Source organism: Nuphar pumila, unplaced genomic scaffold, assembly GCF_984573655.1.
Source record: "Nuphar pumila unplaced genomic scaffold, dmNupPumi1.hap1.1 HAP1_SCAFFOLD_1329, whole genome shotgun sequence".
NCBI classification, from domain to species: Eukaryota; Viridiplantae; Streptophyta; class Magnoliopsida; order Nymphaeales; family Nymphaeaceae; genus Nuphar; species Nuphar pumila.
The window spans coordinates 20,249-36,000 of NW_028323643.1; the positions used below are offsets into that span (position 1 = coordinate 20,249).

At 50.7% G+C, this 15,752-nt stretch overlaps 1 protein-coding gene across 1 annotated transcript; it reads left to right on the forward strand.

Annotated features, from left to right (window-relative positions):
* Positions 1–716: 716 nt before the first annotated feature.
* On the forward strand, positions 717–5,339 carry LOC149809366 (vacuolar sorting protein 18-like). Its single transcript, XM_089994862.1, has 6 exons — positions 717–1,218; positions 1,445–1,962; positions 2,466–2,702; positions 3,210–3,272; positions 3,382–3,547; positions 5,002–5,339. The coding sequence occupies exons 1-6, from the start codon at positions 717–719 to the stop codon at positions 5,337–5,339; spliced, it is 1,824 nt and encodes a 607-aa protein (XP_089850988.1).
* Positions 5,340–15,752: the final 10,413 nt, after the last annotated feature.

Consider the following 15,752-nt stretch of genomic DNA (forward strand, 5'->3'; position numbering starts at 1 on the left):
TTAGGTATTTTTTCAACCCTTAAGTAACTTTTCATGCATGTGCCACGCACGCTCTAGCTGCCTCACCGGTACTCCACTGCCTCGACTCACCACAATTGAGACGGTGCGATGTGAAATTGATTTGCTTTTCTTAACTTTCTGTCGCACACGATTTGCAAGCAGTTTGTCGAGCTGCCAAAGTCCATGTGGATGCGGAAGTGTTCTCAAAAGGTTCACCATACACCATCTCGCAACGCTTGGGCGTCACGCCAATTGGTGTTTGTGAGACGAAATAGTACTTGGGACGCGTGACAATGCGACGCGTTATCAATGGGCCTGCTGAGTACTCACAAGGAGTGCAGGCGCCTGTGTTGAAGAACACGAATACCATACTGCGCATGGATTCAGGAATCGTTCGAATCCTGTTGGTGCCTGTGAGACGAAACAATGCAAATGGTTGCCAGCGAGCAATCATGCATCGTTAGAACTGAATCGTTAGATCAAAGTGTGTGCTGAGAGTAAGTGAGACAAGTGAGGAAACACATCTTGAAAGGGTGCACATGTGTGCCACAAAAAAAAGTAACGAAATATGTGTGGACATCGCATGTGTGCTGACAGAGTCTACCGGTGCTTAACCAGGTCGGGGTTTGAGACCACTCTTGTCCAAAAAATGTCACTTTGCAGGCATCGTTTGGGCCAGCAAATCACACGGTTTGGCAAAGCGCTGGAGTCTCTACATGCGTGCGGACAGTGAGCAGACATACCTCAGTACTGGATGGGGTGCCGCTCACCCCCTCTTATGTTCCACTATTTCATGCATTTTCAGGCTGCTGTACCAGCACATCACACCGTCCCGCGAAACACACCAAGCACACGTGCAGGCCGAAGGCCTCGAGCGCTACTTGGAAACAAAGCTGCTCCCCTTCCGTTTCAAGGAGCAGCCAAATGCAAACGCGAGCGCGGTTGCAACATGGATGCTGGAACTTTTGTGTGACCGCCTCACCAACGCGGTCATGGAGAGCTCGCACGCGTCAGGTGAGTCAGAACGCGAAGCCAGCAGCACTCTCGTAATGGCCCTCGAGCAGAAGCTCGCCTCGTTCATCACGGCCTACTCAGCCCAGCTTGAGTACAACGTACTTATTAATAATTTGGATAGCTTCGGCCGCATCAAAGAGATGAAGCTGGCGGCTCGGCATGCTGGACGCTGGCATGAGCTGCTCGGCTACCACCTGAGTCAAGGTGCGCGATCAGCCATTGCATATCGACATTGCATGCTCAAAAGTATCGAGCGCGCCCCGGTGGCTGAACATTATGGGCCGGGTGTACTTAATATTCCTGAGTTCCTGTACTTCAGTTGAAAGTCTGCGGGCTTTGGACGATGTTTGAATACTAGCGCGTTGGAATAGTTAGCGGCGATACGGCAACCAAGCGGTTAGGTCCGACACGGTTGTCAGCGCTACTGCAGGCGAGGTGAAGGACGCGCTGGAGCTGCTCGAGAAGCTACAAGGGCAGGAGCTCGAAGTGGCTGTCAGCGAGTTGATGCGCCTCGACACTCGAGCAACCAGCCACGCCCTCTGCACCTACGAAGGGTTGCAAGAAGTCGAACCCGAGAGAATCCTTCGCGCCGTCGCGCAGTTCGCAACAACAACATCCCCCACCGACGTCCGCGATGACGTCATCGCGCTGCTGACTCACCTCATCTTCACTCGGCAGTGCCAATACCAGGAGCTTCACAACTGCTACTTCACACTCCTCGCGATGCATGAGGACCCAGATAGGCTGCTGCAGTACATGGAGTCCAAGGAGGCACAGGACCCGAGCAACCCAAATGAGTACCTCTTCGATGCGATCTTTGCGCTGAATGTTACCAAGGAGCATGGGAAAGTTTCTGCGTGCATCAAGCTGATGATGGGGCTGAACATGCTCGAGGACGCCATCAACCTGGCCTCCACCTACAACGAACGCCTTCGCATCATCTACGAGGTACTCCCCTGCTGGCCTTCAGTGCGTTGAACGCCAGACTGCGGTCTCCTGGAACAATGCTTCGCCAGATCGGGGTTCGACCCCGTATTTGTCCCAACGATTCACATGTTTTCAGGCATCTGGATGTGAACATGATAAAATCTGGCGAAGCGCTGTCCCGAAATCTTCTCTCTTGGGAGGATCGTCAGACCAAGACCTACGAAGAGCATTTAGGTCCGTCGATCTTCATGCTAGAAGGAGGTCAAGCTCGAAGGACGGAAAGCAATGAACAGCGCGATGGGAATGGGACGAATGTGGGACCTGAAGTGACCAGCATCTCTGTCTTCAAATTGCATTGCCTGGTGCTTAGTATGTTGATGCGTTCGCAATGCAACCGCACCGGCCGATACACGATCACCTCGTCCACGTGCCCTCCAACGGCTTCATTTCCAGATGCGCTGGAATTGCGTGACTCATCATGTCTGCATCACAGCTGACTCAGTGCGTGTGATCCACACATGCAGGTGCAGGGCAAGCCTATGCAGCAGAAGCTGTGGCGGAAGGTCGTGGAGATGGAGGTTCTGGGGGCGAGAGCCCGAAACGCGAGCGACCGTGACACGATTCTTTCGATCACGCGTTGTGTGAACGACAGCCGTGAGATGCTCCGCATCGAAGACGTGCTCCACCTCTTTCCCAAGAACGCCACCATTGACGACTACAAGGACCCCTTGCTCGAGCACATGGAGGTGGCTTCGCGCCGGGTGCGTCCTTGCTTTGCCAGAAGAGGGTTTCAAACAAATCAAAGGGGTTTTTTTCACCCCAGAATTTGACCCCAGAATTCATCCTTTTTCTGGCATTGAGACCTTCGTATCGACGACTGCAAGGACTCATTGCTTGAGCTCATGGAGGTTGCTTCGCGCCGGGTGTGACTCAGTGCTTCGCTAGAATGGGTGTCGACCCTCAAATGTTTTCTGACATGTTATGCATTTTCTCGGGTATATTTGGACATGAACAGTTCAAGGGTCTGCCGAAACACTGGTGCGCCTGTGCTTTGCCAGTGTAGGGGTTTATCCCGAGTTCGACCCCAAAATTCGTCTATTTTCAGGCATTGAGGCCTGCAGATGGCTGTATGCTGGGTTGCGTACCCCTGGGTGGCCTAATGGCGCTAATGGGCTCTCATCAACGCGGTAACGATGTATCGAAATACTCATCAACATGCCAGTTGTAACTTCGCTCAGGGTGACTGCCTTTGGATGGCGCTATTGCAGTTATGTACAGTTGTTCACCAGCAGGAAAAGTCATTGCTTCAGGCTGGTGTCGCTGACAGTGACGTACACACAGAATAATGCAGTTGACACATCATAGCTGATTGCATAGTGAATATTTCTATCAACTGGAGCCATTTGTTCTATCAACAGGCGCTATTTGTTCCATCTGCAGGTGGAGCAGATGAAGATAGACACGGCCTCAGCCACAAAGATGAGTGCCACCTTGCAGTCCCAGCTGCAAGAGCTCCAGGATGTGAAGGGCTCTGTCTCTCTGGAGGATCACTGCAGCAGTTGTGGCGCCAAGCTAGGCTCGCGCCCAGTCTGCGACCTGCCGCACCGTATGCCCCACCCCTGCCTTGCACCCTGAATAACAAAACAACAGATGTTCAATCAGCAGCCGCACCGTATGCACCGTATGACGACCCACCCAACCCACCCAGGGTTCGTCCTATCTAGTGATAGATCGCCTCGATCAGCCGGCAGGTCATCGAGGTTGCTATTGGGCCCCTAGGATGACATCCCCCTCTCTGATGATGATGTATCTTCTTACAACGCGACCACATCCACATGGACATTGGCAACTTCAAGAACTACTTGGGAATCAGTGCTATCATTACCATCACCTGATCGAACATAAACTCAATCGGGAACTACACCAGGCCTACGCATGCGTAAGAAAGAAAAGAAAAGGAGTTCAATCGGGAACCACGCCAGGTGCACGCAGGCCAGCACGCCGACGCCGACTTGCACAAAGGGCTTCAGCCTCAAATTCCGGCAAGGTGATCTGCACCAGGAAACAGAAACCGAAAGTTCGACGAGGTTCTTGCCAGAAGGAATCATTGCACAACGGCTATTTGTCTACAATCCCTAGCCCCAGATTTGAGAGCAACAACGGCCTCAAAGGCCTCAAAGCACAAAGGCCATCTTCAGAGCGGGTGCCATTACCCCATATCCAATGATTGCAAGTTGCGAGTTGCATGTGTGTCACGTTCTTGCTCGTTTCATGCTGTATCCGAGCAGGTGGCTAATCGGCTACTTCGATGCAACATCTCTATCTTTGCACCACAGCCCTGTGCTGCACTCTGCCCTCTGAGCCTATGAATGCAGGGGGCCTGCCAATGTCCATGTGGATGCAGTAGTGTTGCATAAATTTGCATCATCATCGGCTGACCGTATTTCTCACCTTTCACTCTGGGCACAGGCGCCGTATTCCGGTGTGCCCAAGACACTGATGTAAAAGGGTGGGAAAGAGTGTGTTTACACTGAGCTACCGCGACCGGTTTCGCCCTTGCTCAAGGGGCTCTTTGGACGGCAATCAACTGCTAAACGGAATCTGTGTCCAGTCTGATGCTTTGAAAAGTTTGAAATGTCAAAAAAAAAAAGTTGCTATTGAAGCAGATTCCGCCGTAGATCACCTCTGCTAGCATTGGGGGGCATTGAATGGCATTCAATCATTGAATGCCCCACAGTCATGCATGATGATGATGATGATGATGATTAGCTCGTGCCAGCGGCCGCGTGTTTATGACAGGCTTGCTTGTTCCGACCGCTGACGTTCAATGAGCTGTATCACTTCGAATGTGCTGTCGTTGTTTCTTGTTGTCTATTTCTTGCTATTATCTGTGTGATGTAATGATGATTTGCTTGTTCCGACCGCTGACGTTCAATGAGCTGTATCACTTCAAGTATGCTGCCTCTGTTGCTTGTTGACTATTTCCTGCCATCATCTATGTAATGTAATGATGATTTGCATGTGTTAATGTGTTCACTCACCTGTTCGCTCTGGGCGCAGGCGGAGCTGTCCTACCTTTCGTTGTGTATCCCTCGGGTGGCAAGTACCACACGGTTTGCGCTGTTTACCGGCTGATGCAATCGAGCGGTGACGAGGCAAAGAACCGGCGGCTGCGGCGGCTGCTGACGGACCTGAGCAGCGTTCCCAGCACTGCCAAACAAGTGATCACTCGCAACGGCATCACTGAGAGTGTGCAGAAGCTTCAAGAGGAGCTGCACCGCGAACTGCAGGATGGGGACCCTATGAACTCCGAGGCTGTCGTCAAGCTGATTGAGTTGCTGTATGGGGGGGACCAGGCTGCATCAGCCTCTTGGGAGGTCCCTCTCTCTGTCTTTTGATTGAAACGGGAATGTCGACATGTTTATGCTCAATTGATATGTTATATCAAGGCTTACATTAATGCTTGGCATGTTGATGCTCAAATGGCATGTCGATGCGCGTTAGAAACCGGAATGTCTTGACGAGTTCATGCTCGATTAAGCTTGCATGTTGCATTTGTTTCTTGTCGTTTCACCCTTGTTGTGAACATTCTCTTTCTGCGGCATTCGTTGGGCTAGCGTAGCTCTTTTAATCAAAAGAAGTTTCTTTTCATTTTCTGCATCAAGCTTGCTCGTTTGAGCGGGTCAGCCACATGGGGCCAGCTGTGGCCGTCCCTCAATTTTGTGTAGTTACGAAGCATTTTGAGGAACGAGGGTTGTTCAGGGAAATCGACGAGCGGAGCCATGGGTGTGTTACTCAACTCATCAGTTCCAGGCAGCGTCTGCCAGGGATTTCGTAGATTGCCAGTGTCCAGAACCTTAGTTTTAAATTTGTGGCACACCCCCAATCAATCGTCTTCAATCGTCTTCTGTTCTTCATCTTTGGCTCGTGTGCTCGCGGCTGCAGGATTTCAACCCCCACAAAAGCAAACTGCCCCGCCACTTGTTTCGGCATCCTACTCACAGCGGCGCTGACCGAGCAGACCTGCAGCCACTAAGCCTAGGGCGTGTCCACACATAATTACAAGTATAATGCCACCGCTGAGGGGTTGGGTTCGTAGCTGCGACACTGTCACGTGCTGGCGATTGGCGATTGGCTCACAGGGTGGCCCCAAGCGCCCCTGACGCTGGCCCCGCCAGCAAACCAGACGCGGTCTGGTGGGCGGGACACGAAGTAACAAATCAATATTGAGCAGTCGGGAATCGCGCCATGTCCCCTGCCAGTTCTCAACTAGCCAGCGCCAGCACGGACCGGCAAATCAGAATGCGCATGCAGGATCCAGTGCCGACATAATGCTCAAACATGCTTTTCATGCGCATCTGATGTGATGCGCGGGACTGCCATCGGGAAACAATTACGTAACGCAATCTATACCACATGTGGCACATGACAGAATTCTCTCTCCCGGTAATTGGCAATTGTTTGCTGTGTGGAACCCCTTACACTGTATGGCATGTAGATTCTGATCTAAATGCGCCAATTTAGTCGAAAGATTGTGGAACTAGGCCCTTGTCTAAGGACCCGAACGGTGCGCTTATCATGTTCTCAGGCGTGAAAATCGCCATAAGCAATGCCGTGAACACACGATGTCAAGGAAGAACAGGAAGTAAGTTCCGAGTTGATGTACCGCATTTTCGATGAATGGAGGTGCATTTCCGGGTAACTTGGTTCTTGGCAGTAGTAAGTACTGCATGTCGCGAAGTTTTGGCTGCAATTCGAGATACCACGTTGTCGTTGCGGTTCGACTTCGCTTGACGTGACACGAGAAACATTCAAGGACGTGACTATTCGCATGCTTGTGGAAATCTACTGCGTTGACCCTGTGTCAACGTGCTGTTGGTGCTGGTGTTCATGAGATGCTCTCCACTCCGTTGCATGTGATTCTCTGGATCATTAACGTCACTCCCTGAACTGTTGGAGAGGAGTTTCGTTTGATTACTGACCTGATATTGAGGCTTGTGCAAAATGGTTCTGTGATCTGGGTGCCGAAATATAACAATGCAGTCTGTATGACGCTGGCGAACTTCCCCGAATATCTCAGATATCTACAGGCTACGATGCAGGAAAGCAATGGTGGTTGCATGAGATCCATAGATAATTATGAGAGTGCTATCAAAACTGTTTGGCAATATGATATTTTGCACATGACCCGTCGACACCTCTAGCTAGAGCTGAGCAGTGTCGGGACATACATGACTCCGTTCCTCACAACCCTGTCAACGCGATCTTTTACATTTGCGGTTACTTCAGACATGAGGCATGATATGTTCAATTTCTTGCGCAGAAGCTACGATGTCGAGCCGTGCTCCAGGGCTTTCCCGCAGGAACGTCGCCTGCGCTGCAAACCCTGTGATTCCAAGGTGAGTGCAATCACTGGCATGTGCGACTCACCATGTGTCAGTCACAATCTCCACACATTCTGATTCGAATGAGAACATTTTGGTCCATATGGGGCGCTAAAAATAAATCAAGCCTTTGCTACATTTGACAAAATCCTGCCTTTCAAGAACAACGCCGTTCGTGTACCCTCGCTGCCGAGATATTGACGGTAGTGTATCCAGGTCCCGCGCACCTTGATAAGGTCGTTCGGGCCCACATGAATTTTGAATGCATTCGTGCAAGCGGTACTTTGATTGCTCTTGAACCGCGGTTGAAAGTTCGGCCTCGCGCGATGTCAGCGCCATGCATGCGCGCCTTCAGAGACATGGCCATGTCGAGAATCCTCCAATAACGCGCAAGATCAGCCATGGCCATGTCGCCTGTCGTCAGCGCCGAGCCTTTTCAGTTGTTGAAGCTGTAGCTCTATGTTGGCTGGGTGTCGACGCAGTTCACCACCACCGCGGAAGACGTGGCCCATTCCAGATGCGCACCACTTTGCGACTGTTGCAAAGGAAAGCTTCTTTGCAAGGATGGCACCACGATGCATCACTGAGCGCCTGTGGGACAGCGACAAGGGAAAGGAGAAACTATCCCAAGGACAGGGACTTTTACCGCCAGCAGGGTATCCATTTCTTCAAGGACGACTTGCTGGAGGGCTTCACTGGAGAGCTCCATGTGAAGGTTCTCAAAGGCGAAGCGCTTCCCAACCGCGATACCCTGGTGCGTACAGTGATTCACTATTACGGAGTTGAACCCCATTTTGGCCCCCAATTTGCATGTCTTTTCAAGCATCGCGGTCCGAATATGACACTGACTTGCGAAACGCGCGGTCATTGATGACGGGGATGTGCCTTCACATGGTGTATTGCAAGAAGGATGTTCTAACCCCCTTTATACTCTCAAATTTTGGATTGTGGACCCCAGGAAGCGTTTGGCGTGTGGTTAGGAATATAGAGGTGGGTTACATCCGGCAGCCGAGATTACGCCTGTCCATGTCCGCGGCGTTGTAATTTTCATTTTCAATTTTCACATCAGACAGCCATGATCGGTTCCCCCCTTGTCCAAGTGGCTCTTTGGACGGCAAAAAGGTACAAGGGAATGCGTGCGCAAAATTGCAAATGCAAACAAAAGGGAACAGAATATGGACCCTGGAACTTTAGGGACCAAGAAACAAAACAAAAGAAAAGTCAATCGAGCACGCCAAGGAGTGCTTCGCCAGAATGGGGTTCGAACCCCATTTTTGCCCCAAGAACTCACGTGGTTTCGGGCATCTAGACCCGAAAATACAAGGACTGGCAAAGCGCTGACTTCAAGACACAATGGAGTTGAGCCCTCCCTGGCCTCGAGTCACCTGGTGTGGCAAAAGCTGTAGAATGATCAAATAACTTGCCTCGTGACGAACTAGTCTGGTCACAAGCATGGAACAGTCACAGATATAGAGTCATGAATATGTCGTTCCTGCGACGGATCCGTTCTCTCAAAAGAAAAGAGATACGCCAGCCCAAAGAAGGCGGCGTTGACGATTGATCCTCAAGATACAAAACTCGATCCCTCACGTAAGGGCACTGGCCACTCCACGCCACGCTATGCTTGCAGCATATCGGAGATGCATAGACAAACGCATCGCACTAGACAAAACAAAACATACAACAGTCAATCAGGAGTGATGGCTGAAGGCTTCCTGAAGTCGTGGTCCACTCGGGCAGGCAGTGTTTCGCCAGATCCTCCGAATTCTTGGGTCAAGATACCCAAACATGCACTAATACTCAGGGGAAAAATCGGGGCCGGAACTCGTTCTGGCGAAGCAATGAGGTCAAGGAGCTTAAATTCTTGGAACGCCTTCCACGGCTGCTCTTGCCATTGCGCTTTCCGTCGGAAAATGTTTTTTCATGTGCTTCAGAGCCTTGGTGACTCCTGCAGCATCGCTTTTGCTTTCCCTGCTCTGTAGACGTACCCTAGAGGTACCATGCTGACTGGGAAATCACTCAATATGTGGCACAGGTGATGGCATTCATCGTGTGATGTTCGCTGGCTAAGAAAGGCCTTGTCCTGCAGGCTCAGAAGATGTTACACATATTCAAAGTGTCACCAAAGGTAAGTGGTATGTGGCAAGTGATCCGTACGCAGAGGTGGCGACCGGCTTCAGTCTGGGCATTACTGCCCCTCAGGACAACACACCGAACCCAGAATGGAACCGGACTTTCAAGATGTTGGTCATGTTCCCCGAAGACTTCGACCCCGACTCAAAGGAGGACCCAAATGCTGCCTGGAACAAACTTCGCGTGAAGGTGGTCGACAACGACATGGACAGGGGTGCAAGGAAAATGCCTGGTACGGATGATGCCTTTTCCAAATGAATAATAACAAATTCAGAGAGAAATCTCATTTATTAAAGTCAGTGATTCTCATGTGTATGACATGTGCATGTCATTGCCAGTCTAGATGCCCGATGATGCTTGAATTCCGGGGACAGAAACGGGGGTCAAAATCCATTCTGGCGAACCACTGATGAGACTGCAAACATTTGGACCACAGCCATTGATGGCCATCTCATAAATCAGGCCGTCCGTAAACTGCCGTAGTTGCATTGCCCTTCGGGGGATGCTGCATCCCTCCATTTAGGCGCGAGATCAGCCCTGGCACTATTGCCCGTTGTCAATGCCTCCTTCTTTGTTCTGGCGTACCTCTTTGCTTTGGACCACAGCACTTGCCTGTCGCCTGAAGCTTCTGCCAATGCCATCGGAAATATCTAGAGACAGCGCGCAGCCAGGGGCTGGTGTGAGCCACGTTATGGTTTGGTGACAGCTGGTACCGACTTCGAGGCGTACAGCCCTTGGGTGTGACGTGGGGCCCACTGGGAAATGCACGATTGACAAGTTCTTGAAACAATCTGTATTTTACGACTTATTCCATGTCAGGTCAGGCTACGGTAAGCCTGGCTGGTCCAGGTAGGCCTGCCTCAGGGTGATGGTTAAGGTAGCACTGATTCCCAAGTAGTTTGTTCTTGGAGTTCCTCATTACATGATGATGATGTATCGATGCGCTACGGGAACTCAGCATCGGCTTGTGTAGGGGCGATGCTATCATGTGCCGGGGTTCTCTTCAAGTTTTAGCTCGTGCCAGCGGCTGCGCGTTCATGACAGGCTTGCGTGTTCCGACCGCTGACGTTCAATGAGCTGTATCACTTCGAATGTGCTGTCGTTGTTTCTTGTTGTCTATTTCCTGCCATGTGATGTAATGATGTATCGATTTACAACACTACCGCATCCACATGGACATTTTCATCACACAGACAATGGCAAGAAATAGTCAATAAGCAACCATGGCAGCACATTCAAAGTGAAAGATACATCGTCATCATCAGTTCAAAGCCCTTGATGTGTGAGATGTGGTTCACAGGCAAATACAGGGTTGACGAGGTATAAAAAAGTACCGTACTGCCACCAATTATTCAAACAAAATCACCCAGAAAATGCCGTTTGGAAATTTTCAACCTAACTCTCCAGAAAATTTGGGTCAAGAGTAGTGATTTGCACGGTCTGTTTCTAAGGGCTATCTATAGTACATATTCCTGATTTATGGTACCTACAGTTCAACGTTAGGTTTGCGGGATTCGGACAAAGTTTGAATATTAGCGTGTTTGAATAGTTAGCGGCGATACGGTACTGATTGTCTGACTTGATTCACATGTCAGGTCAGGATATGGTAATTTTTCAGGCTGGTCCAGGTACGCTTGCCTCATGTGAAAGTAATGGTAGCACTGATTCCCGAGTTCTTTTTGGAGTTGCCAATGTCCATGTGGATGCGGTAGTGTTGTACAAAGATACATCATTACATCGCACAGAGAAAGAGCAAGAGCACAGAGAAAGAGCAAGAGCACAGAGAAAGAGCAAGAAAAAGATACATCATCATCATCAAAGCCTCAAACATGTGAGATGCGTTCCACAGGCAAATATGCGATAGCCGACTTCGTGATGCAAGGCATGGATGACCTCATCGGCTTGGGGATGTGGAGCTCACCTCACAAGAGATCCAGTCGCTGAAGGAACGCACGAAACTGAAGAAGAAGGTGGAGCTCGCAACGAAGAAAAAGAAAGAGGGCGCAGTAGGCTTTGCTGTTGAGGAAAAGGCAGAGGGAGCAGTTTACTTGGAGCTCACGTATGAGGCCTTTGAAGGCGCTCTAGAAGAGAAGAAAAGACACGAGGACCAATCGGCAAGCCTGCAAGGTCCTCCGCAGGTCAAAGGCCCCGAAGGCATTCTGAACAAACCGAAACTCGGTGCGCTCCGCGATTGCAGGCTTGCATGAATGCGGTGCTTTGCCAGAAAGGATTTCAAGCCCCATTTGTCCCAAAAGAGATGTATTCTTGGGTGTCTGGACTTGAAGATCAGTCGGAGGGTCCGGCAAAACACTGCATGAATGGCATTCCTTTGTACAAAACTACAACATCCACATGGACAATGGCAACTTCGTGAACTACCTGGAGTCAGTGCTACGATTGCCGTCACCCGAGGCAAGCGGGCCTGAATCAGCCTGATCAGCCTGATTGCTCTTGCCATAACAGGGTGCAGTGCTTCGCCAGAATGGGTCTTGACTCCCATTTCTGTCCCCAAAAATCGTGTATTTGTGGGCATCTGGACCCAAAAATGACACGGTCTGGCAAAGCGCCGCTTCTGAGGCATCAATCAATTGGGACATGGATGCTGGCACTCGACGCTGCTGCAAACTACGCAAATTCAGAGTTGAACAGGAGTCAATTGCTTATCGGAACCTGTGTCCAGAGTATAAATGCTAATAACTGGGCAAACAAGAAGGCACAAGATACGTGGTTCTCAATCTTTTCCAGGTACCTGTACAATAATTTTGTTGTTTGGAATAGGGTGGAAGAAAAGTTTCGTTACACTAGGCAACCTTGCCTGGTTTCGCCCTTGCACAAGGGGCTCTCCGGACCGCACTTATTGGCATGGAATGACTCGCACAACTTCCCTGAGTGAGCATGATGTCTCATGATGTATCTTCTTACAACGCGACCACATCCACATGGACATTGGCAACTCCAAGAGCTACCTGGGAACTTCCAATTGTAAAACTTATCGTTTTGAACCTTATAGGTGCTTGGTTGTCGAAGAACATGGCAACTCGCGCCATCATGAGCAAAGAGGTTGAAGACATCGACTTCAGCGCGGCATGGGACGAGACGATTGCAGCCTTCAAGCAGCCAGGTGACAAGGACATTACCTTCGAGAAGGTCGCATTCATTGACCACGTCGAGACGGATACTCAGGTCTGGATATCCAGGAGCATGGAGACCAAGGAGGTACAGCCTCCACCCAGCACTCTTAGGCAGGAGTCTTGTTTCAGTGCTTTGCCGGAGGCGGTTTCGACCCCCGTTTTGGTCCCAAAAATTCATGTATTGCCGGCTATCTAGACCCAAAAAATTAGAGGGTCTGGCGAAGCACAGCAGAGTTTTGCCAGAATGGAGTTCGACCTCCAGCTCTGCCCCCAAAATTCATGTATTTTCAGTTATGCGCCTCTGCAGCAGACGACTCAGGACTGTGGGGTCACCGGATGACCTGGGTCATCAGTGCACAAGCGAACATCTGAACTCTGAGCTGGCTATGGCTAGATCAATGAGGCAACATGCCTGAACCCAAAGATCACTCCGCCTTGCATAACACTACCCCCTGCCTGGAAGTTGATGTGCACGTGGGTATGCTAAGCACATCTTGCATATGCTTCTCGGAGCTGCCTGGCTGTCGGTGCTAGCATGGGATCACACAGGGTGGCCCCAAGGCCCCCCGACGCTGACCCTGTCCGCCAAACCAGACGCGGACAAAACAAGCAAATCCCCATACCCAACTGCCCTGCATCCCTCATTATATACAACTTTCCCCATTCGTTTAAATGCATTTAACACCCAAACGGGAATGGCACCATGCCCCCTTTGCCCCAAACATACTTGGCGGAACACATATACTCAACCAGCAGCCACTCCAATCAAAAGCCCCCTGCATTATGATGTCGAACTATCCTACGACCTTTGAAGATTCGCGGACAGACCTGTCTTTTAAAGCCTCTTGTGTGCTCATGTGATGTCAGAACGCAGCATGGGTGTGCGATGGGGTGCCCAGCATCGAGAGCTATCAGGCCCACCCGCTCATGCTTCTCTGTCTCACAGAACCGGCACCAAAGGGGAAAACAAAGCATTTAGCGACGGTCCTATGGTATGCGATTGAAGTGCGCAACTTGTGCAGCTGGTGGTTGCCTTCCGAGCAAGCATCGAAGATCAGGACTGGCTGGTCAATGCCTCATACAAACTTGTGGAGGACCCTGACTATCCAGGATCACCAGACGACCCAGTCAAGGTCAGCACACTCCCTGACTCTAATACGCAGGCTTGGCATTCAGTGCTTCGCCTGGCAGTTTGCTTTGTGGGTCTGTATCCCTGACAATGCATGATTTTCGGGGGCAAAAATGGGGTCGAACCCAGTTCTGGCCAAGCGCTGTTCGTGGGTTTTGTTTCTCAGGTTTGCCGTATTTGAGATTCCTCGGTGGTGAGGCTAGGTTATAAGAGAGTTTGGGAGGAGTTTTTTTGCATTTATCTTTCTTTCAGTGCCGTGCTGGCGACTTGATGATGCATTATCTGCTTATAAAGCTACCACATGCACATGGACATTGAACCAGCGAGCATGCAGGCAGGCTTGAATGGGTTTTGGCACGGTTTTTGTCAGCAGCGTTTCGACAGAACAGGGTTCTATGCCCATTTCTGTCCCAAAATACATGTGTTTTTGCAGACGCCTGATGGTGATGTATCCTTTTACAACACTACCGCATCCACTTGGACGTTGGCAACTCCAAGAAAGTACTTGGGAGTCAGTGATGCTGTTACCACCACCTGAGGCGTCTGAGCCCCAAAAGCACCCTTCCTGGCAAAACGCTGGTTGTTGCAACCTTGATCCGCCCACTAGCGCTCACGTCGTATTTGGATGGCATGTGTTATAGTTGCGACTTTGGGATGGCGTTTGTTGCCGATTGATTCGTACAAAATAGACAAAACGAATAGAGGTTAGCCAGCCCAAAGAAGGCGGCGTTGACGAGGGCGAGACAGCCAGGGCTGATCTCGCGCCTAAGTGGAGGGATGCAGCATCCCATGATTCCCAAGTAGCTCTTGGAGTTGCCAATGTCCATGTGGATGCGGTAGTGTTGTAAAACGATACATCATCATTATCATGAAGGACGATGCAACTGCGGTGATTCGGACTTGTGATTGCAGGTGCACAATGGCTTCCTGGCAAGCTGGAAGAGCGTGGAGCGGCATGTATTCGCGATCCTAGACAAGGCCACGCAAGGCGAGGACCCATCCGAGTGGCAGGTCCACGTGACTGGCTTCTCCCTTGGAGCTGCAATGGCCGCTGTGTCAGCATTCCACATCGCCCTCCACAGTGAAGCCGGAGGGTACGGTGCAAAGCTTGTACACTGTGCGGTGTACAGTCGATATGCACATGCACATGGACCAAACAAACACACCATGGTGCACAGTAAACATGCACATGGACCAAACAAACACACCACAATGAAGCCGGTGGGTATGGTGACTGAGAGCATGTAAACTGCGCTGTGTGCAACACACAGCGCACGTTTCACAGACCAAACAAACACGCCGCACAACAAACCTAGCCGAGAAGTTACTCAAACCCGCATTTTCTCGTGGGGCTCGCAGGCGCCGTGAGCAAATACATAGGCAGTGGAACGGGGGAACGGACCTCCACAGGCTATCCGAGATGGCCGTCTCAGATAGCCTGCCTGGAGGATATCAGCCTCATTTTGAGGCTCATGCCAAGCGCAAGATGCGGCGGTCGATGTTACGGTTCATACTATGTATAGGTGCATACTAATTAGTACTTCTTAGTTACAACAGGGGTTAGGGATGCCACATCTTGCGCTTGGCATGCCAGGTATGTGGCAACCCTCATCAGCGCAGGGGTGTGCAACTAGAGGCCTTCTCAAAAGGCTCTTGTTGATGAGTGTGAGGCATACTGCCAGTGTTTCACCAGGCCCTGTCATTTCTCGGCCAGATGCCTGAAATTGCATGGATTTTCGGGACGACAATGAGGGGCCGAAACCTAGTTTGGCGTCGCACATATTAGCATCTTGCTCACGCACCATATCGCGTCATAGGTACCATGCCAGAGCCGTCATAGAGCCGTCATAGGTACCATGCCAGAGCCTGATGGCACAATGCATTTCCTCGACAACATGGCAAGGTTCTTAACTGCTGCATTTGTGTTGCTGCTCAGCTGGAGCTGTGGTGGTATGACAGTCACTGTGACTAACCAGGCTAACCAGGTTAACCACTGTTGAGGTTAGCCAGGCTAACCAGGTGAAGTAACCATTT